The sequence below is a fragment of the Colias croceus genome, chromosome 28 (genome assembly GCF_905220415.1).
Source record: "Colias croceus chromosome 28, ilColCroc2.1".
Taxonomy (NCBI): domain Eukaryota; kingdom Metazoa; phylum Arthropoda; class Insecta; order Lepidoptera; family Pieridae; genus Colias; species Colias croceus.
Window position 1 is genome coordinate 3,515,403 of NC_059564.1, and position 24,853 is coordinate 3,540,255.

The 24,853-nt window shown below is 31.8% G+C and overlaps 2 protein-coding genes across 8 annotated transcripts in view; both read right to left on the reverse strand.

The window, feature by feature from the left end:
* Nucleotides 1-1,957: 1,957 nt before the first annotated feature.
* LOC123704152 lies at nt 1,958-12,544 on the reverse strand. 4 transcript variants are annotated; one of them, XM_045652449.1, is made up of 3 exons: nt 8,710-8,800; nt 7,867-8,227; nt 1,958-2,235 (listed from the first exon to the last, which is right to left on the reverse strand). In XM_045652449.1, the coding sequence occupies exons 2-3, from the start codon at nt 8,213-8,215 to the stop codon at nt 2,141-2,143; spliced, it is 444 nt and encodes a 147-aa protein (XP_045508405.1). In that variant the 5' UTR covers nt 8,216-8,227; nt 8,710-8,800; the 3' UTR covers nt 1,958-2,140. The 4 variants fall into 4 exon arrangements, with proteins under 4 accessions (XP_045508405.1, XP_045508406.1, XP_045508407.1 ...); XM_045652450.1 differs by lacking the exons at nt 7,867-8,227; nt 8,710-8,800 and adding exons at nt 3,984-4,296; nt 5,427-5,694; XM_045652451.1 differs by lacking the exons at nt 7,867-8,227; nt 8,710-8,800 and adding exons at nt 3,984-4,296; nt 4,733-5,141.
* Nucleotides 12,545-16,223: 3,679 nt separating this feature from the next.
* Nucleotides 16,224-24,853, reverse strand: part of LOC123704147 (PTB domain-containing adapter protein ced-6) — a 66,388-nt gene continuing 57,758 nt past the window's right edge. For 3 of the 4 annotated variants that reach the window (XM_045652444.1, XM_045652441.1, XM_045652442.1), the window contains exons 4-12: nt 23,410-23,512; nt 22,650-22,785; nt 21,997-22,099; nt 21,297-21,462; nt 20,586-20,688; nt 19,809-19,897; nt 18,948-19,034; nt 18,101-18,468; nt 16,224-17,257 (exon numbers count right to left, since the gene is read on the reverse strand). In XM_045652444.1, coding sequence (XP_045508400.1) covers nt 17,180-17,257; nt 18,101-18,468; nt 18,948-19,034; nt 19,809-19,897; nt 20,586-20,688; nt 21,297-21,462; nt 21,997-22,099; nt 22,650-22,785; nt 23,410-23,512 — 1,233 coding nt within the window. In that variant the 3' untranslated portion in view covers nt 16,224-17,179. Of the gene's footprint in view, nt 17,258-17,882; nt 17,912-18,080; nt 18,469-18,947; nt 19,035-19,808; nt 19,898-20,585; nt 20,689-21,296; nt 21,463-21,996; nt 22,100-22,649; nt 22,786-23,409; nt 23,513-24,853 lie in introns of those variants that run through there. The other variant, XM_045652443.1, reaches the window with a different exon arrangement.

Below are 24,853 nucleotides of genomic sequence, written 5' to 3' on the forward strand. Positions count from 1 at the left end.
ATCCAACAAGACAAAAATTATTAATGTCAATTCAGCCATTCTTAAGCTATTATGAAACCCTAAATTTCCTTGTAATTTCGCTCAATGAGTCTTCGAGCTTGTTAGCTAAATAATTAAGGGTAAATAAATAATTAAAACACATTAAATTCATTAAAATAACCACATTTATTTAATCCATAATAATTTACTCTAATACTAGTTTTTAATGTTTACAAAAAATAATTCGGTAAACTTAAATCTATAAATACTTTAATACATGTATAAAAAATTAAGAAACTAAGTTTCATTGAACAATTATTTTAGTTTTACAATTACATCAAAATTCTATTGGAATGATCAATGTTTTTAATAAAACTGCGGACATTAAAAAAATATTAAGGAATTAAATTGCCAGTAAATAAATAGTAATTAATCTAACATTTTCAATACTTGCTAAGTATTTACATTAATATTTTTTTTATTGGATTTTAATGCATTGAGCGAATATTTTAGACATTTACGTAAAAAATAATAATGCTAATTTGGATTAGAATTAAACTATGGATATATGTTGGACATAAATAAAGTACTTACTATACTTTGGAATTTACCATTTTATAAATGATATTAGAAGATAAAAATATTTAAATACATCCAGATTATAATGTATTTAAAATAATTAAGCGAATGCAGTGGCCATATTATATTATGCCCCCTTCGTTCACAGGAATTTTTATAAGTATATTTTATAGTACCTAAGTATTTCTTTTGAAATTAAATGCCAAATATCAGTTTTCAAATAGAAATTTTAACAAAAAATGGCATTTCCAATATTTTTAAGCACATAATATTACATACCTAACTTGGGAAAATTGTCGAGTCAGAATCTATACATATAATAAACTAGCGGTCCGCCCCGGCTTCGCCCGTGGTACATATTAACGTTTTCTCTACATAAGAACCATCCTCGTACTTCAAGGAATATAATAAAAAAAGAATTATCGAAATCGGTTCAGCCGTTCTCGAGTTATGGAATTACAACGAAAAGTGGCATTGATTTTTATATATTAGAGAAGATCTGTAGAAGGGTCAATTCTGTACATTGAAAATATTGAAAAAATAACTAGCAGGGGGTGTTACTGGATCGATACCAAACCCAAATATGTGATTAAAAAAATTTTTGTCTGTCTGTCTGTCTGTCTGTATGTGAAGACATCACGTGAAAACTACCGGTTCGATTTCGATGAAACTTGGTATAATTATACCTTATTATCCTGGGCGTAAAATAGGATACTTTTTATCCTGGAAAAATACGTAGAAAAAAAGTTATCCATAGACGTTGTTCTGTAGTAGGTACCGTGAACACACGTTGCGTATTATTATAGACCTAGCCGTATTTGGGTCCATAGATATTTATAAGATGTCATTGTCCGAGTTACTCAAAATGGAGAAATAAACCATCCACGCAAAGACCGACATCCGCGCGGACGGAGTCGCGGGCGGAAGCTAGTAAATTACTAAAATAAAAATAAAAAAACGAAAATCATAAATAAAAAATATATTTAACTTATTAAACAATTACATCAGTCGTTTTATTATAATGTTTGAGATACATTATAAAATTTGTACAACACAAAAATATATTATTTTCCTCTAAAATAGTTACTGGATAGATATGAAGTTTAAAAAAATAGATAATAGAAGGACAATGGCATAACAGTTAAAAAAAGTTGGCAATATTTTATTATTTATTGTCAAAATTCCATGAAAAGTGCAATATGTTGCATAGGATTTTATAAAAGTACCCAAAACTATATTAAAATTTTAAAATTAAAATAAATGCATCTTGTTGTAGCTATATTTGTATACAATGTGCTATTGGAGATATATTTATTTCGTATACGAAATTATACAATTTTAATACATTTAAGGAGCAATAGACAAATTTTTGTAATTCACAAAAAAAATTCGAAAATTTCTGCTACACAGATAATTTTAAATACATTGAAGACATTTTACAGATTATTTATTCTATACAAATAGTTTCACATACAATAAATACCTTGATTTTACATACAATAATAATATTTTAATATTTCTAAACATAACAATACCTCAGACATTACAATTTCCATTGAACTAACGTTCAAAAATAAATAGTTTACTTCTTCTTTTTCATTTGTTTCTGTTTTTTCTTTTCTTCCCGCTTCTTCTCTTTTTCCTTTATCGATTTGTATAGTTTGTAGCCGAAGAATACTGAAAATAATACAATTTTTGATTAATAAAAATAACAAAAACGTGTTCATTTATTTTTTTAATGGCTGCCCCGTTTTTAGCAATCTAGGGGATCACAGATACTTGGGAAACTAGGCAATAGCATTTTTTGTTCAAAAAATATACAGAGTAACCAATTATGTATGTACTTATTCCAATATCATTGTTTAATAATAATAGTTTTAAAAAACTAAAAAACACGCTTTTTATAGAAAACCCAACTAAAAAATAGAAAATTTTATCAAATTAGTGTATTGTCATCGATCCTCAATAAATCTACAAAGTTTGAACGAAATCTGGCCGTTTAAAGTGGGTCAAAATCGCGCCCAAAGAAGTCAGTTACAAACATACAAACATACAGGTGAAGCTAATATAAAGCGTGTAAAAAATAATAATAATGAACTTCGATTTTTTAAGTAGTTACTTATTTAAAATCTGGTGAATAACTAATAATTTTTATCTGATAGATTTAATCTAATTAAGGAGATTTAATCTAATTAAGGATAATTAAGGAGTCTTAGAAACATTTATTTAGTAACTTAATTATGAAGGATATAAATAGAATCGAAAAATATACCTAATGTTTACACAATTGTTAATCGTCCTAGCCCATAGGGTGAATGTTTTTGGTAGGTACTATTGTAAGAGCTAGCGCGCAAGAGCAACTGTTGTCTCCACAACTATTTTGTCTCTCCCACCAACTCTATGGGGAGTTGCGTCGCTACGTGCGCGCACTTTTTTACTAACCCATAGAGTTGATGGGAGAGACAAAATAGTTGCGGAGACAAAAGTTGCTCTTGCGCGCTAGCTCTTATATTACTCACTTATATTGCGATATTTTTGTACAGACCTTTATTGTAATACTGTGATATGATATTATGTAATATGTTACATTAAAAATTCATCAAGCGTGATTTTTTGTGAAAACTTTTCATATATTATATACGTTTACGTACGTTCTTAGTACGTTTTTATATCTAAGAGGAGTGTTTATGTAAAATAGATAAAGGATAAAATAGCGATATAGGTAGTTAAGAAGTACTTAGCTAAGGCTAAATAAGGGCTTAGGTAATTCAATTAATAAATATAAAGTAGGAGGTAGGTAATAAATGCTTTTTTAGATTGTGAATAAATTGTGATAAACGTCATTTTACTGGTTTTCAAATACTATTACTGGTGATATACCATGATGTCTTATACCCCAGCCACACGACTCGACGAGTGGTATGGGAAGTAATGAGGAAAGTAGGCAGGGACGTAGTGTGGCCACGTTACTCGTCATGTCAGTCGTCGTGCTCATCGTCCTGCTCATTGCTCCCTATTTTGTCGGCTTTTGCGCGCGAGTCAAAGGACCGACAATACGAGTGCGAAATGAAGAGCGTCGCAATTAATCGCGCGAGTAGAGCAGTGTGTGGCCAGACGGCAATATCGAGGCGAATAACGGCAGCGCGATGAGCAGGACGAGGAGCAGGACGTGGAGCATAGTGTGGCGGGGGTATTAGAGCAGTAATATTTCCAGTGTAAAAACGACAGTCTAGCATCAACCCTTTCCCACACAGTATACTTCATAGGATTTAACGCAACGAATTATTTCGAATCGATGGTAAATATTAAAACTGTTATGACGATTCTAAAGTTCTTCTAGAGAAGACTAATTGAATAAATAATTAATGTTTGAGTTTGAACGATGTAGGTACGTAAGGTATAAACCAACATTAAAACAACCATACCAACGACCAAAAATATCAACAGGGCAGCGATCAAAACGGGGACATAGGACGGTCCGTCTTCATATACATTGTCTCTCAATTTCATAGATAATTTCATAGCTAGAGCTTCTTTAAGCTGATTGACGAATACCTCCTTATCTACTTCGTCCATATTGTTATATCTTTCTAGAACATTCTGGATTTTTTCTCTAATCTCCTCTGATTCTCCATCGCTAGGGGACGTGGCTACTATTTGCTGTAGCATCGACACTACGTCAGAATTTTTCACAGCCTCTGTCACTACCTCGCCTATTTTCTGCTCTGTGTCCATTGTCTTGGAAAAATATATTTTTTTTAATGGTTTTTTTGTATTTTTTATTAAAAGTTAATTCATATGACGGTAATTGCATGCGCAGCATAATATGTGGTATTATTTTTAAGAAAAAACTTTTGACAGTTTTTAAATAATATGTAGCTAATATTTAATATAGAAAAGAAGAAAAATAATCGAGAGTTACTATGAATATTGTTATATTGATTCGATAATGTGAGCGAATATTCATTCTAACCCTACTATGTAAAATTAATTATTTTAGTGTAAACAGGCGCAGAGCATTCTTTTGTTGTTCTTAGTGCGTTCGAAAAGATTCTATGTAATGTTCTAATAGTAATAGTTACTGAACAACACTGAATACGAGTCTTCGTTTACACTAAAAGATCACGAAATAATGCTCTAGCTCTATGTTCGTTTGATGTAAATGCACCGTTACCTATAACAATTTAGATTAAAAACTACTTTGATATTTTCATTAATTTGACAACAACCATTTACAATTCTTTATCATTTAAATTCACACTTTCCTGTACGAAACTTGTCTCAAAACTGATGTTTCTTTGATTATGATTACATGAAATCATAGGTGTTTATATTGCATTTGGCTTTTCTTCAATAACATTGCAATCTGCAACATTGTATTTATCTCTTAGGACCGTTTATTTTTAACCCTAATTCTAAGAAGGTAGCAAGTTTTTAACCTTTGTAAAGCGAGGTGATTGGGAAACTGTGATCTTTAAAATTTTGAAGTGCAAATTCTATATTTGTGACTTTATCTCTTAAAAATATTAGTTTAGTTATCAAATACTAGAAATTCGGATTTGGAAAATTCATTGGGTTATTTATATTTCTTATAATAAGTGTTTTTTGTTGAAAATATCTACTTTACCAATTTAAAAACATATATGTAATCATAATTGAAGTAAGAAAAACATTTTAATACCACAACAAATACGTTAGATGGCGCTGTTTTAGAATGTACGTATGTAACTACCGTCATTTAATTAATTCAGTTTTTAAATAAGGATATGAATATATGATGATACATTTTAAATAATAAATACTGATTTACATCGAGTAATAAATAAAATTATTCAAATAATATATTCCCAAAATAAATTTCGTTTTACCTGATAATTTATTTATTAAACCGACAAATTTATTTATTTTTTTTTATCTATTCCTTAACTGGCAACACTTAACACTATAAATAAAAACTAAAATTTTACACTATCGCCACATGGATTATCGCACAAAACTGTTCCAATGTAAATTGGGCTTTATCTTATAAAAAAAAGTATATCAAAACAAAATATTATCGACGTATTTAATAACTTTATCACGCCACGACACCTACACCTTTAGATAACTGAATAATAATAAACTAAGATATGTATTGCAACTATAATATAGACTCGATTACGTATGTTGATAGCGGACAATGTCAAATGAGAAATTTATTAAAAATTATTATTAAGCTTCATTTGTTATTAATTATTATTAACAAATCAATAATTATAATGTTTGTGTTATATTAAAAGCTATTTCGTTATATCAATGTGTTTTTAAGAATTGTACAATTTTAAATCAGCGCCATCTAGTTTGAAACTGGGTATAGTTAGGAATTATTGAAATGAGGTAACTGATTTGACATTATTTATATTATATAAAATGAACTGATATATTTTAATTTTAGTTGTTAAGAGTTTCTTAATTAATAATCGTTGATTTATCAAATGACATTATTATTGCATTATTAATCTAAATCGTTGTGTCCTACATCAGAAAGCCTACAACGGTAAAATATATCTATACTAATATTATAAAGCTGAAGAGTTTGTTTGTTTGTTTGAACGCGCTAATCTCGGGAACTACTGGTCCGATTTGAAAAATTCTTTCGGTGTTAGATAGCCCATTTATCGAGGAAGGTTATAGGCTATATATCATCACGCTACGGTCAACAGGAGTGAAGCCACGGGGGTGAAACCGCGCGGAGCAGCTAGTTTATAGTATAGTGGTAATAACATAAGTTATTAACCGTAGGAAATTAAGGATAGAAGGCAAATAATTTCATGTGACTGTTTCAAGTTGAAATACTTGAAGTTTTGTTTAAAACCACAAAATTATAGATTAATCGTTTATACATATTTACGTAACGAAATTCTATAGAAATAATTTATGTCAGCTCTTTGTCAGCTCAATAAACTATGACAAACAAATAACACTAATTTCACAGAACAGTTTATAAACATCTACTAGCTGTGCCCTTTTGATATAACGAAACCGAAGGAATATACTTATGTATAGAATCTGCGGCGCCTAGTGTTCTATTTACAGAAATAATTTCCTGAAAATCTTCTCTAAATAGATTATCAGAAATCCTGCATCACGCTATAGTGACTTTTTTATATCAGTAACTATAAAAACATACTTAATTGTGTGATATGATCTTGTAGGATATATTTAACAGGATACCCGCATAAAAAATCTACCTACTTATTTATGTTAATCTACCTACTTATTATTGTTTATTATGTATGTTTGTACATGAATTCCAATTTCCCTTGATCATGGTATTATGCTTGATTTTTTTTGTGTTCGTTTTTGTTAGGAGAAGGTGTATGTAACATATACATTGTGTTGGAGGAAGTTGGGCAAAAATATGTAAAAATTAGCGGCTTTCCAATTTTTATAGGTTGCGAAATTAAATAATAGATAAGTAAGTAGATAGCTAAATGGGAACATCGCGTCGTTATCCTTGTTGATATCGAAACATTGATAATATTGATAGTTGATACGTAAGGTTACCTAATTTTGGATAACTTTACTAAAATAAGAGCTAGCGCGCAAGAGCAACTTTTGTCTCCGCAACTATTTTGTCTCTCCCATCAACTCTATGGGGAGTTGCGTCACTACGTGTGCGCACTTTCTTACTAGCCCATGGAGTTGATGGGAGAGACAAAAAAGTTGCGGAGACAAAAGTTGCTCTTGCGCGCTAGCTCTAAGAAACAAGAAACCATCCTATTGTTATGTAGATTTTGTTTTACTTCACAGTTTTACTAAAGATTATTTAAAGTTTCAAATTTCAATTTATAAAATATTTATTTTTTTCGACTCTCTCGCCTTTAGTTTCGCGATGGATCCGAACAAAAACTAAGTATAATATAACTTATGTTTTACCCGTTCTGCAGATTGACGTCACAATTTTTATTTACACAGCTTCACATATAATGCTCCTATTCAAATAGCTATTAAATATTAAAACTAATAAATCTAAATTATATGCTAACTATCTGCTATGCCGGCTAATCTACGAGTACATTGAGCCAAATCATCAGCGAAGGAAATAATTTAACTGCTCAAGGTTGGGTGGTCATGGGTGCAATATGCACTCTCTATTAAAAGGCAGTAATCTCATGACTAAATTACATACTCAGATGGACCAGAAGACACACACGACCTATGAGAGATCAGCTACAAGACAGATAGCCTAACGTGAAGCTTAAAATACATCAGATACGCAACCTAAAACCATAGAAAGACGCCACAAAACGTACAACAAATCCATACCAACTAAAACGACGACCACGAATACAATCACCGCTGCATACATCAGCTGTTCTTTCACAGCCCCCGTCAAAGCCTCTTCCAAATTGCTCAAATCTGGTGGATTATTCTTGAAATGGGTCTCCAGTTTCTTCGTCAGCAATTGCTTCACATATGCCATAAAGACTTCCTTCTCTCCAGCTGACATAGAGCTTAATTGCGTCATGACGCTGGTCAATCTATCTTTAATTTCGCCCTTGGCATTGTCTGATGCCGCTAAGTTCTGTAGCAATGACATTACGTCTACATTCTGCATGGACTCCGATAGCTTCTCTGATACAAAGTTCTTGATGTTCAGAGGATCGTCCGCCATGTTTTGTATCTACTGAAGAAGCGAATAAGTCAGTATTGTCTCCTATAATCTTAATATATATAAATCTCGTGTCACAATGTTTGTCCTCAATGGACTCCTAAACCACTCAACCGATTATAATAAAATTCGCACACCATGTGCAGTTCGATCCAACTTGAGAGATAGGATAGTTTAAACATGTAGGTACCACGGGCGAAGCCGGGGCGGACCACTAGTTGTTATGTAGATTTTGGTTTACTCCACAGATCGACACAATATATTGAATTATCTGTGCTTGCTCAATAGAAGGCAAGAGAAGAATTGATAGATTGGGTTATAGAGTAGAACAAAAGTATTTAGTTATAGTTATCTTGGTTAATTTATATATAAGTTACACATTTTATACACTATTTAATATTTTACGGAAACAAAGAGCTCCTTAAAGGCACTGAATGTTGATTTTGAAACTAGGTACTAGGAAAAATAATATTGATTACAATTTTATTAATACTTACATATTCACAATACTCAAACACATTCGTTACAATCAAAACCTAATCAATGATTAAATTAATCGTTTAATTGTTGCTTGAAGATAACATGTGATAATATTGATTTTGCAGGCACAAAAAATATATTTTACACATACTGGAACGTTTCAGATTCTCTTATAACTACCTAGTTGAAATAAGTACCAAAAAAGGCTGTTCATTTTGATTTTTTCACTATACGCTTAGACTATACGTATGACACGACAAATCGACGAAGCAATATTTTAACAGGGCACTTGATCAAAGCTCTGAGGTTTAGAGGCCTGTCCTGCCAACAAAAGATATAAACCTTACTAACTTAGATCCTAATAAGATTACAAAACCAAACTTGGAAAAATCTATACTAATATTATAAAGCTGAAGAGTTTGTTTGTTTGTTTGAACGCGCTAATCTCGGGAACTACTGGTCCGATTTGAAAAATTCTTTCGGTGTTAGATAGCTCATTTATCGAGGAAGGCTATAAGGGTATATATCATCACGCTACGACCAACAGGAGTGGAGCCACGGGGGAGAAACCGCGCGGAGCAGCTAGTTTTTAAATAACATCAAAACTGAAACATATATTGAGCAGTAAATAACAAGTTAACCAATCTCTATGAGACACGTAATACAATCCTTATCGATATTATAAAAGAATTCGGTGTTCGCGAAGATAATTCGATTTGGGCTTATCTCGCTTATGAAACAATTCATTGATAATTCAATTGTATAACCTCAATATTACTTACAAAATAATATATCTTTATGCGCAGGTAAGTAAACAATTAGAGTACGCAATTTGAGCGTGTGTGCCGAGCACACGTGTCAGAAGTGAAACTAAAGAAGTTACACGCAAGATTGCATAATATAGACAAAGATACCAAAATCTTCGCTTTACTCCATGACGTGACGGTATCGCTATGACGCGACCTTGAAATTTCACTCTCAACGCGTCTAAAGAAGTTTCACTACAGAACATAGACATTCAACCATTTTAATGAAATGAGCAAATCTATGGGCGACGACAGACACATTATAATAAGACAGTTAAATTGTTCTGAAAAATTAAAAAGTAACACGTACAGTAATACAAAATTAATAATGCGCATGCAAATCTTCGCTAATTGTCGTATTTCCGAAGACACTCGAATCATTGAATCGTAAGAGCCCTAAACAACGAACTTGCATTTTACACTTTGTTCAAAAGAAATAGAAGTCAATTCACGGTCATACACAATCAAAAACAAATAGGGCGGTAGGTGACGGTAGTCTGTCAGTCAAAAAACTCAAAAATCCGTCAGTTGTCTTTAAATATTGGTGGTGCTGCACGTGTGTGGAATTATATAGAGCTGCTATTACGTACCCTTCTTGGTTTTGTTTTTAAAGGTGAATTGAATTAATCGATGAAATGATTTACACAGGTGATGGCAGTTTAGGGAAAGTGAAAATGAAGAAGAGTTCCGATGTATCTAAAATGTCAGAAATAAAGATAATCCCTGATTTTGATTGTTTTTATTTTTTTTGTAATTGTCATAATATTGAAGAATGATCAGTTCTTTAAATACTTTTGAACTGAGATTTTAATGATAAGATTTACATATATGGTTTAAATATAAACCTGTGTTTGAAAACTTTTTTTTATTAATTTAAAAACCATACTTTATACAATATAAATTTTGTGTTATTTTAACCTTCTTTTCTTCCATCATTACACCAGCTTCAGTAAGACACTTTAAAAGTAGGTACTATAAAATTTTCCAAGTAAAACAATCCAACAAAGATAATATATTCGCAATCGTGGGGTTATACTCGCTATTTACTTACAAGGAATTATCGAAACAAAATCGTTACTTACCTACAAATACATATTAATCTCTTTTAGCAGAAAACATATAATATGACTAAATAATGCATGAAGAAAATGCATTTAACCGCTCTATATAGATATCATCTTCGGACGCTCCGAGAATATGACAGTTGCCGAACAGTGACGAAGATTTCTATGCGCATTATTACCTTTGGAGTACTATACAAGTTTTAAAAATAAATGTCAAAATTTCAGTAGATTGTACCTTTAATACCTTTAGATATGAGCTAGAGCTAGCGCATACGCTTTTAGTGTAAACGAAAACTCGTATTCAATATTGTTCAGTATTAGAACATTGCATAGAATCTTTTCGAACGCACTAAGAACAACGAAAGAATGCTCTACGCCTAACACTAAAAGAATTTGACATAGTAAAGTTAGAATGAGCATTTGCTCGTTTGATGTAAATGCACCGTCAGTATACCGTTATCATTTAGTTATTTAAAAAGTAGATAAAGAGCGAATTCAGACTTACAGAATTAATGAAATTTCATAGTAATCGGGTAAGCGGAGTCCGAGGAGCATAGCAACACTGTGACATGAGAATTTTACATATTAATATTATATGAGATAAAGATAAAATATTATTGTTTACGACAAAATTTATCTAGAAATTGTGGGTCACAAGGTCTAGGGCATAATGCAATTTTGTCGTATATCTTATCAAATATATGTTACATTTTAAGCAACTTCATAATGTGAGCATTTGTTCAAAATTATAATGAATTGCATTTGGAGCACGTATTTTTGTTCTATAGTAGCCAGTAGGTAGGTATTATTCGAGCTAATAATATTATTGCAAGCTTCCATAAAAATATTTTGAAGTGAAACTTCTTTGGGTGCGTTGAGAGTAAAATTTCAAGGTAGCATAATGGGAATACAGTCGCGTCATGGAATTTCACTTCTGACACGTATGCTCGGTACTCACACTATTTTTTATCATTTGCAGTTATGAAAACTAAGTATATTATTGTTTTATCAATTTTATAAATAACTGCAGGAAAATGATAAAAAAATGACAAGCGCTTATAGGTATTATACCTATCAACATGTCGTTAATGACTATTAAATGATAAAAATCTCATCTAGTTAATTATGTATACGAAGGCATTATAAGTTCTATGTATGCAAAAAATATACCTAAACACGTTATAAACAACTTATTTTTTGTTGAAGGCGAATATGCAATCTTACACAAAAACAAAGTTTATGTTTTCGAATATTCCAGAAAATGGGGTCAATTGGTTAGTACCTACATATGGAAATATTTTTAGTATTCCGGGACATTAAATAATGGTTTACAGATTAAAATAACAATTTACACAATTTTGTAAACAAATGAAATAATGTATGTTTAGAAAATTATGTAAGCCAATATAATTCTTTTAAAAAAGTATAATAGTTTGAAGTATCAGAAAGAACAAATTAAAATAAATTATTTTTTGTTTGTACAGCAGAAACCGCGACCTAGTTTCAATTATTTTAATTCATGAAGTGCGTCAAACGAATATATTAACACGCTTTAAAAATCAAGCAGAAATTACTCACTCAACTCATATTATAGGCGATAATACAAAACTCGACTTACGCATCACAAAGAATATGAGGAACACGAAAACCACCCCTAACACCGTCCCATAAGCACCAAAAACCTGTGGCACGTCCCCAGTTAGCATACTGCGCAGACTCTCGCGCACTTCTTCGTCAATTTCAGCAGAACTCAACATATCTAACAATTCTTTCTTTGACGGTGGCGTATCTGAATCCAGCATGTCGCTTATTCTTTGCAAATCTTCATTGACCACTTCGCCTTCCATTTTTGAATTTTAGTTTTTTTTATTTTCTTTTTTAAATTTTTATTTTAAAAAGGAGTCCACAGCGTAAAAAGGTTGATGTCGTAATGATACGTAGATAATGTAGTTGGCTTGGTGTTGAGTGTAGTTTATAAGATATCGCGATTAATAAATTGTTATTTATTATTTATATTAACAACTTATTTTGCTTGTTATTGACGTTTGACATCAAATAGATAATGGATTCCACAGATTAAATAAAAAGATGACTTAGTGCTTATAACTAGAGCAGACCAAAAATATACACCTGTAGAAATATTATAATAAGAAAATACTAATAAATAACACAAAGTGTTCATTACTTAATAATATTCATACCAATTTATCTGATATAATTTGGTTAATAATACTGATATCTTAGATTACAAAATAAAGTAAATAAAAGACTGATATGTAAATTGTAATAGTTAAAAAGACGTCCCATTTTATAGAAAGCAAGTCATGCATGAATTAACTATCAAAAACTTTAATAATAGTAAGTAGTATAATCGCTCTTGCTTATATTTTAAACCACTTTTTAAATATGCCAACTGATCAATTAAATACATTATTTGCATTTTAGGAATTTCATTTTCAAGGCGACCTTCAATATTAATTCTGATACAGTTTTCTGTATACTTTTACAAACAGAAATATTATCCAATCCATACTAATATTATAAATGCGGAAGTAACTCTGTCTGTCTGTCTGTTACTCAATCACGCCTAAACTACTGAACCAATTTGCATGAAATTTGGTATGGAGATATTTTGATACCCGAGAAAGGACATAGGCTACCTTTTATTGCGAAATATGTACCACGGGCGAAGCCGGGGCGGACCTCTTGTACAAAATAAAATAGTCAATAGTTATAATATAACTAGAGGTCCGCCCCGGCTTCGCCTCGGTACATATTTCGCAATAAAAGGTAGCCTATGTCCTTTCTCGGGTATCAAAATATCTCCATACCAAATTTCATGCAAATTGGTTCAGTAGTTTAGGCGTGATTGAGTAACAGACAGACAGACCGAGTTACTTTTGCATTTATAATATTAGTATGGATAATATTATAAAGCTGAAGAGTTTGTTTGAACGCGCTAATCGCAGGAACATTTTAAAAATTATACCGGTGTTATATAGCCCATTTATTGAGGAAAGCTATATATGTGCTATATATCATCACGCTAAGACCAACAGGATCAGATCACTGCGGGAAAACCGCAGGGCACAGCTAGTAGTTAATATTCTTTTCACGCTTTGATTTATTGGAAGCAATATATTGTATCATAATATATAATGTAACGCTTCTAAGAAATCCAATATATATTTATTTGAAGACATACCAACAGTAGGCAGTAGCTCAATTTGTTACATGTTATTTGAATTTGTACATTGCATCTTATTCTAAATTGGCTATTAATTATAGGTACAGCATTAACAGGTACATACAGGATAAAAATATAATTTATTTTATATAAAGGGCTGAGTTTTCAATAATTGGTTAAAACTTATTCGTTGAATAACATATTAAACTACCATTTCAAAAATATTTTCTTCTTACCTTTATTTGACAGTTTATAGGTGATATTTTAATATTATTGTGTAATACTTTATTGGACGGGTAAGTTTTAACTAAGGATTGAAAAATCGGGAGTAAATAGAGTAAGTTTTAATATAAGCATCTCTTCAATGTATTTTTGGCTAAAAAGGTATGAAAGATATAACTTAATTGCAGTAGTATGTGATCCAAATAAGAATAGGATTGACTTATTGTGTAGTTACACCTATTAATTCTAATGAATCACGAATCTAAGTTAGACTCATACCATATAACCGAGGCGTCATGGCTCCGAGTCCCAGTGGTGATGAAGAATTAAAACCGGCCAATAGCGAGTCGGACTTGCGAACGAAGCGTTCCGTACTATCATTTATAATTGAAAATCATTTGTTGTATGGACCCTTAATGTTTTATTTTTTTTAATTTTTAGTATTTGTTGGTATAGCAGTAACGGAAATACATCATTTGGGAAAATTTCAGCTTTCTAGCTATCATGGTTTATGAGGTACAGCCTGGAGACAGACAGACAGCAAAGGCTGTGTGTATGAAGCATATTATGCTATGCTATGTGCGAACATAAATTTTCCATTGTAATAAGAGGCTGGATCAACATATTTTTCTAATATCAAGATATTTTTTTATAGAAAAATGAAACATTTGTTTTGAATCATTACTAAAGCTAAATAATTTTGAGTTAAAAGGAGAAAAGCATATAGTTACCTACTTACAGAATATGTATTTTTTATCTATTATATATAATTGTATGCAAGAAAATAGTGTTGTCAAGATAAAAAAAGTTTAATTTATGTATTTAGCTTAGTACTTCTTAACCATTCCATCAATTGTAACGATTACTCGGATGGTAAACCATCTTTTGTTTTCGACAAGGACACATATTTCATATGCTTAGCATGCATTTATGTAACTAGATATTTAAAAAGCAAAATTTGCAAAAAATTAAGATAAATACCATAATTGGAATTCACAAGATTTTATAATAAAAAATACATTAAAATTATTGAAAAAAAATAATTTCGTTCTTCACAAAGGGACAGCCAGCGCTTAAATTTTTTCCGTATGTTACTTCGAGGAATATCGCAGCGTACTGAAAACCTATTTTCGCTAAAGCCTTATTAAATTATTTATGGTATTTACCTGATAACCCCACAACAACAATGCCTGGAATGATAAAAACCGAGTTGGAAAATGCGTGTTCCAACGGGCCATCTTGACCGCCGCTCAAGTCCACCATATTTAAATAATACTGCACAGTTACACTAAATACTGATTGAGTTCAATATAATTACTAATTCAGATCATTTCAGAGATCGTTTGTTTCAATTTAAAATGTTTTCCACTGGAAAATAGCGGAAAATCTGTTGCTTCGCATAGCACGATTTTGACGTTTCGCGAAAATTGAAAACAGACATTTTTTGCTGCCAATCGCGGCTTTATGGGCATTGGATACGAGGCTTTTAGAACGTTAGTGCGGCGTGTTGACATTGTGGTTGTCATCTTCTATTATTTCTCGCTAGCTTCCAGCCCGCGGCTGCGCCTGCTGTCTAAAACCTAATAGGTAAATTATATACAAAAACGTTCCTCGACAATCACAAAACTGTTTAAGGTTTTATGTTATGTAGTGATTGTCCTTTTACTTTTTTATGCATAAATATATAATTTTATGTAGGTAACGATTATTTACATGCAGTAGTTTAAAACATAATTTGTAACTAGGTTTTATAACCTTGTGTTGCTCATTACCCATTTATATAGGAATGAATTCATAAAATATCATACAAAATTCATATTACTTTCTTCCATCAGTTTCTACGGTTTTCAAGTTAAATTATAGCAATGATCCGATCTGGTGAAAATAATAATAGTTTTATTATATATACTAGTCAAAGCCGGCGCGGCCCACTAGTAACTAGTGGGCCGCGCCGGCTTTGCTCATGATAAACTATACACATAATAATACTAAAACTACTACTAAACTATACGCCTATGGCACTCAGGGATTACCTACATACATATTCAACTGTGACAGAATTTTTGAAATGGTTAAAGTAGTTCCTGAGATAAGCACGATTATATTAACAAAAAAGTCAGTATTATAATATACCTGTATACCAATATTATAATACTGACTTTTTTGTTAATAATGCTATACTTCGCACCTGAACATGTTATTCAATTACTACTAAATTTTTCATTATCTAAAGGTGAAATAAAACACAAAGCTATAAACATAAATTTTATTATCCAAAATACACATTTATGTATATCTTTTGGCCTTAATACGAAATTAGTGTACAATACTATAATAATTAACTATTGTGACAGGGATACAACAGTTAAAAACCAATATACAAATAATATCATTGTTTAAAAACATTTAAAAAAGCATAGATCGATGAATGAACGAATGAACGAAAGAGGCTGCAATGTCATCAAAAAATGACAGTTTATTTACAAGTTTTTTTTATGACAACGTTTTTTTCACGATATTCTTAGCTTAATAATTTAAATAATATAGGAAAAAATATCAGGACACAAAGTCAATATTAGTAAAAATAATGTTTGTTAATTTTGTTTTTTTTTGGTATCGTTGTCATGTACTTGCAGCCAGAGCTTAAATGACAATTTTTTTTGTAGAAATTCCGATTAACTCCATAATATAATATAAAAAATAGGAGTTTATTCCATATTGTATATAAACGTTAGTAAATTGACTTGAAGTTCCTCAACTTGCAAAGAATTATCACAGAATGTTACGACGAACTTCAAATCCTCAATGGTTAAAAATTTTGGTCCCTAAATAACAATAATCTACCAAAATACATTTTTACTTAAAAACCTACTGGAGAGATAAAGATATTATTGTCTTAAGGCACGTTGGAATGTTTGCGCGCTTTGTATTCATAATCCATCTATTTATAAATAGCGTTCAACACATTACTGGTTAGAGATTCTAGGAATACAATTTTATTATATTTTCTACGTTTCGAAAAAATTACCTATTATCACGGAAAATTTGTAACCAATAACATGGCAACATTTAATATCGTCGTCACAATCTACACAATACTTACAACTACTTCGATAATTCATAATGTCTTATATTATTGCATTAAACTATTTTGTGTGAATTGTTACAAGGATGTTTTAATAATTTTAACTATATTATTTATTTAATTTTAGTTTTTCTTGATGGGATCGAGGTTGTCTATTGAAAAATCGTCGTTTCCAAAGCTGATCCCTCTGCTGAATCCGTCCTGGAATATGAAAATAATATATTAAAAATAAATAATAAAACGGTCAATATTAGGATCATTGTAATAATATAACTCACCAAGTAACTAGCTGTTAAAATACAAAAGTGGAATTGAATACAACTGTACAGATAAAAAAATTAGAAGGTGTAATGGTATTTTATAATCGAAACTCGGTGGTTTATCGCAAATACACTAAGTCCAAATGTCTGATAGTACTAGTATTTCAAAAATTAAATGAATTTTATAATAAAACAGATAGTGGTTTAAACCACTATCTGTTTTATTATAAAACACGGACTAACTAATATTTTTCGGGTCTTTTATGTATCAAAACCATAGTCTAAGTAAAACTATTAATTTAGCGTTAAACCATAGACAATAGATAGGGAAAAGTTTAAGCCCAGTACTAAAGTTAAACCATGACTTTAGTTCTCGTTTAAAAGAGGTCTATTTTTTTTGTAATAATATAGTATGATTTTACATTGTAAAATCATACTCCTGGCTCCACCCCTGTTGGTCGTAGCGTGATGATATATTATAGCCTATAACCTTCCTCGATTAATGGGCTATCTAACATCGAAAGAATTTTTCAAATCGGGCCAGTAGTTCCTGAGATTAGCGCGTTCAAACAAACAAACTCTTCAGCTTTATAATCTAATATATAAAAATCAATGCCACTTTTCGTTGTAATTCCATAACTCGAGAACGGCTGAACCGATTTCCATAATTCTTTTTTTATTATATTCCTTGAAGTACGAGGATGGTTCTTATGTAGAGAAAACGTTAATATGTACCACGGGCGAAGCCGGGGCGGACCGCTAGTATTAGTATAGATTTACTAACCTTCATCTCCGAAATAGTTTTATCCAAGAACCCATTGAAGCTGCTATCCAACTCGACCGCAGGTTTTTCGCTCAAATTGCCGAAACCATTGAAATTATTCCCAAATCCATTTCCAAATATGTTTCCCTTCGTTTCAAACGGATCATAACCGCTCAAACCATTTGTAAACGACGTGTTTGAATTAAAAACAGATGTTTGTAGGTTAAAATCTCGTATGTCATAGTTCGGTTTGACAGATTGGTTCGGGAATGACTGATTCGTTTGTATTTGACTCGGGACCGAGAATGGAGTTGAACCGAATAAATCGTTCCCGTTCACATTTTGTGTTGGTTGGTTCTGACGTTTCGATGCTTTTGGTGGGGGGGCCACTGGAAATAATTTTATTTTTTTAGATTAGATTATATTTTATATAGTACTAGCTTACCACCCGCAGCTTCACCCGCTTTATCTAAAATCTTTGTTGCGGTTTTTTTAATAGATAGTGATTCAAGAGGAAGGTTTTGGTATATAATTTACTAGCTTTCCACCCGCGGCTTCGCCCGCGCAGTAAAAGAAAAACCCGCATAGTTCCCGTTCCCGTGAGATTTCCGGGATAAAACCTATCCTATGTCCCGGGGCAAAAAGTAGCCTATGTCCTTTCTCGAGTATCAAAATATCTCTATACCAAATTTCATGCAAATTGGTTCAGTAGTTAAAGCGTGATTGAGTAACAGACAGACAGACAGAGTTACTTTCGCATTTATAATAATATTTGTATGGATTAGGTTTTAGACAAAGCGGGCGAAGCCGCGGGCGGTAAGCTAGTATTAGAATAAAAGTCTAATATATGTTTCACATTTACACTTACATAGCGGAGGTGCTGGTGTTGAAGGACTATCAACTGAAGAGTTGAAGCGACTCACAGGCTCCGACTCGAACGCTCTTGGATCGAATTCTAGAAAGATCGAAATCAAATAAGTAATAAATATTACAGGACAATTTTCACACACGGCACGATCATACTAAGCTTTCGCTTGTGTCATAGAAACCAGATGGCTGATAAACATACATATATAATTTTAAATAAAGACTTATATAGATAATTAACACCCAGACTCAGAGCAAACATCTATGTTCATCACACAAAAATTTGCCCCGGGTGGGAATCGAACCCACGATCTCTGGCTTGGAAGGCAGGGTCACTACCAACCAAGCCAACCGGTCAGTTGGTCTATTTGTCTTTAGTATTGCAAGCCGATATTTTATTTGTTCAGTTATTGAAACACAATTTTGATCTATTATGTGCATTAAAATGTGGAATTATTGAGCTATCAAATGGAAATTACCCTATATGTGTCTGCTAAATTTCATCAAAATTAGTTTCGCATTTTATGCGTGAAGGTTTCCGCAGTTTTTGCAAACATAAACTTTTGCTATTTTTTTTCTGTTCTGTGTGTTATTAAGATTTTTTTACATGGTGGCAAATGAAACGCTTATCTATTTCTATTTTATTACTAATACTAGCATACCGCCCGCGGCTTCGCCCGCTTTCTCTAAAACGATTTGAGATTTAAACTATCCTATCTCTCAAGTTGGATCGAACTGCACATGGTGTGCGAATTTTATTATAATCGGTTAAGTGGTTTAGGAGTCCATTGAGGACAAACATTTTGACACGAGATTTATATATATTAAGATTATATTTGTTTTAATATTAGTAGATACATACCGCTATCAGAATCTGAGTTCATCAGCAATCCCTCTAGTTTGGTGCCTACCGCTGGGTTCTTGTTCGTGGACAAGTCACCCAGGAGTTTTCTGGAAAATTATAATAAATAAAACATTATAAATTTAGTATATTACGTAACTATCACATAAAATACTACTCTGGGGCTGCTGTAAGCAGTATATTTATGACAAACAATTATCAATAATAGTTTATAGTACGCTTAATTACATGCAATACAAAAATAACTAATATTATCGTATATCGAATAGGAATCTATACTAATATTATAAAGCTGAAGAGTTTGTTTGTTTGAACGCGCTAATCTCGGGAACTACTGGTCCGATTTGAAAAATTCTTTTGGTGTTAGATAGCCCATTTATCGAGGAAGGCTATAATATATCATCTCGCTTAGACCAACAGGGGCGGAGCACTGCGGGTATAACCGCGGAGCACAGCTAGTATGATATAAACAAAAAATGTATGCGTGTACTAGTATACACACGTAAGAAGTGAAACTTCTTTACGACCTTATTAAAAAAATAATAATTTACTGTAAGCAACTTTACAGAAATACGTCGAATCACGCGTGGTAGGGGTAAGAAAAAGATGGCGCGTAACGGAAAAATGTTACACTAATTTTTTTTCTAACCCCGATATAGAAGTTTCACTTCAAAAAGAATTAACGAAATCGGTTCAGCCGTTCTCGATTACGATTTGGCGATTCATTTTTATTTTATAAAGATGAGTATAATAATATGTAGTGATACAAATACATACCCAGTTCTATTATTGTGCGTTGGTGGAGGCGTCGACAACAACAAATTGTTATCGTTACTCGAATTGTACGTGTCTGTTGAGTTGTTGGACATTGCGTCCATTCCTGGAATTAGAAATAAAAAGGTTATTTATTTAAGCTTATAAAACAATAAGTTAATTTATTTAACATGATATAGATATATAACCTGGTATAATATAGGCTGCTTAATTCCTAAGAAAATCTAAGAGGCATATTACAACAATTATCATATTTTATGTCTGGAAATTAATATTTTAACCAAGTTTTAACATTCTAGGTGGAAGTGTTTTTACACAGGAAAATTAGTGCAAATGACAAGTGCCATATTAGTTATCAAAAATATTATGTTTAATTTACATAAAAAATAAAATGAATGACATCATTTTATTTCATTCACTCATTCATTTGTTTACTATTTATATAATTTTAACTCTCTAGCCAGATGTTTCCATAAATAAATCACTCATTTTATTCATTCATTCACATACCAATATTTTTGGCGTCGTGTTTCCGTTCATAGCAAAGCAATTACGAGTAAAATAATCAATCATTTATTCCTTAATTCACTCACCAATATCGAGCATCTTTTTCATAGCGAAACCATTAGCCAAATGTTTCCACACTTTTTTTTAAGATTGTGTGTTTTTTTTGGTTCCATGAATAAAAATTCATTCATTCATTCATTCACTCACCATTATCAGGCGTCTTATTCCCGTTCATAGCGAAGCCGTTCGCTAGAGTGAGAGAGGAGATCTGTTTCTCTAATTCTGGCGGCGGCTTGTATTCGGTAATGTCGGTTATATTGTTCCGGGATAGATATGCTGAGAGATCGTCCTTGTATGTTATACGGGAGAGTTCCTGGAAATTAATTGAATTTTGTTTTATATATTATAATTAATAATATATAAAACGGTTCGCCCGTGGTACATATTTACATTTTCTCTACATAAGAACCATACTCATACTTCAAGGAATATAATAAAAAAAATTATCGAAATCGGTTCAGCCGTTCACACGTGATGCCGTGATAACGCGAAACGGGTTTCATTTATTTATTTATTTATTTATAATTAAATGTAGTTAAAGCTGATAAAACCATGTTAAAACATGGTAATTACATAGTTCTTAGAAAGTATAAATATTTCGTCATTTTTGTGCTATTTTTGGCTCTCCAAATAAATAAATAAGTAAATACCAAAATGTGACATAGAATGAGTTTGTGTATTGAAAAATGGCTTTTTTGTGTCTATGTACGATCTATCTCTGTTCCGAATTTCTACAAAATCTGCTTAATAAAGTTAAAGCAGGCAGAGTTGCATTAACATTTATAATACAATAAAGAAGTCGGTTAATAATAAAACACTGATTGCTGAATTTTCGAATAGAATTTACCTGCAGCCGATTTTTGTACGCGTTCATTTGTAATTCGAGTTTCTTGTTCTGCAGGGTTAGTTTCTGTAGCTCAATGTATTTGCCGTTGTCGTTCAGGAACCGCCTGGAAAATGTGAAAATAAACCAATACAGTACAAAATATTATTTTCTAAAAAAAAGTCTTCAAATTAACAATTTGAGCGGTGAAATGGAATAATGTTGTTTGTTGTTGGATTTTTTAACATCGTTTTTGTCTATGACATGTGTTTTTAAATATTTATTCCTGTTTTTAAAGCTACCTCATGTGTAACTTCAAGTTATCATTTTCAAGACATGAAATTTCATTTCATGAAGTTTCATTTACAAAGTCTTCTCTAACATTTTCTATGACAGATTCGACTAATATATTTTTTCATTAGTTAACACATTTTGCTACTATATACTATATATACTTAATATTATAAATTTGAAAGTAACTCTCTCTGTCTGTCTGTTACTCAATCACGCCTTAACTACTGAACCAATTTGCATGAAATTTGGTATGGAGATATTTTGATACCCGAGAAAGGACATAGGATAGGTTTTATCCCGGAAGTCCCACAGGAACGGGAACTATGCGGCTTTTTGCGCGGACGAAACCGCGGGCGGAAACTTAGTATACTATTATTACATACCTATATGCAAGATCAAACGCCTGTCCAATAGTCAACGTGATCTCTGAGGCCAATTTGGTTGATATGAACACGAAACATTCGTGTTTCTCCATGTTACCACTGTCATGGCCGTTCATACCGTTCACTGTACTGCCACCTGTAAGATTGATGCATAAAATTGTTTATTAATAAGTAAATGAAAAGATAATTAAATAAATATTATGTATAAGTTAAGAGATTGAGTGTTAATGAATAAAAAAACGCCGTGTGTCACTCGGGGACTGGGGCGGTTGCGCTATTGCATGCTATGCCTTCAAGCCACACCTCCGCCCGTCCCCGTGGGGAGCGTGAGGTTTTTTCGTTACGGAATTTCTCGATTCGGTCCCCGCGCTCAAGGCCCGCGATAGAAGCTATGCAATAGCTTTAAAATTACCCCAGAATGTTTGGTGAAAAATTCTGTGGTATTTTTTTATTATTTTGAGGGTATTTATGGATTCACTCTTCTTTGATTGTAAGTGAGAGAATATGTCTGTTTATAAGAATTATAAGTATGTGTGTACCGGAGCGACATAATCATTTTGTGATTAATCTCTATAAATAAGGATTAAAAAAAAACTTGCAGTGTTCCTGAACTCATAGAAATATAATGTAATTGTCAAATAATTTTTATGGTTACTCTACTATTGGGATGAATTCCAATAAATCTTTTTTAAACTTCGTGTGTAAATGTCCATGTACTAATTCAATTATTATTTTACATGTGAATTTGAATTGAACTCACCCTTAGCAATAAAAGAGAAGTATTTCTTAGCGCCCTTATCATCAGCACAGTAGGATATCCTGTGCAATGGGAACTGGTATAACACGTTGTTTGACCGCGGCTCCTGAAAGATATAAAAAATTTATATTTTTTTTAATTTAGAACATCATAAGAAAATAAAGGAAAAATACGAGTGTGTGTGCTGAGCACACGTGTCAGGAGTGAAACTTTCACACGATTCAAAGATACCAAAATCGTCACCCTACTCATGACGTGACGGTATTGCCATGACGCGACCCTGAAGTTTTACTCAACGCGCCTAAAGAAGTCTCACTTCAATTTAATATTTCGTGCCAAATCAGGGACAGTTTTAAACTCAATAAACTAGTTTTATTTTCATGAATGAGTGAACGATTGAATGGTTTATATCCTAATATGGCTAATATGAAGAATTATTAAATTCTTCTTATGTAATATAAATGTGATGTTGAATCAATAATAATCATAGTTTCTTACATATTTTATTAAATACATAAAGCTTAGGTATGTAACATTTTTCTGATGCAATAGAAATAAATATAGATTGCATTGTTTGATTTAATTGCCGTTACTATAAAGTATATGTTTTACGAACTACCATAAATAAGTACTTTAAGAAAACAAACTTAGCTATTAGATGCTATGTATATTATACAAAGGTAAACAAACTAAAACTAATTTTTTTCTATCCATGTAAACTTTTACAGGTATTTATGAATAGTATTTCTTTTAAAACCACTTATTGAAAGTCACTTCTATCGAGAAGAATCGGTTTCGGTTTCGGAAATTCGATAGTTATTCTTTTAAAGAACACACACGCACACAATATTAACCTTATAACACAATTAATTTCTAACCCTTCGTCTACCATCATGTACTAAATCAAACCAATACAAAAAAAAACGATACCTATTAGATGTAACGTCAATCCAATGCACACATACAACAACACACAAACACATACAATTAACTTTATAATTGATTTCCAAGTTTGCAAACATAATGTCTGGAACTAATATCTCCCCGCAGTTTTACCCGCTTTGCTCAGCTCCTATTGGTAAACAGCTTATAGCCTTCCTCGATAAATAGACTATCCAATACTGAATTAATTTTCAAACCAGAGTATAGATTACACAAAAAAAAGCTATTACATATTATGTACAACCAATGCATGTTAAATTTCTCAATCGACACCCAAACATTACGTAATCGGTTCAGTTACGATGTTTTACATTTATGTAATCTATTGACTTAGTTTCTGACATGGATTTATTGTTAGCTTCTCTGTTGTGCATTGGTGATGAGCTAGTAAAAATAAAATGTGATAGATAATAGTAAATGGGAATATTAATTAGATACACATAGTATGCTCTTTTACAGGAATCTATGCCTTTTCAGGTAGTGGTGTGTGTGAATTTTTTTGATA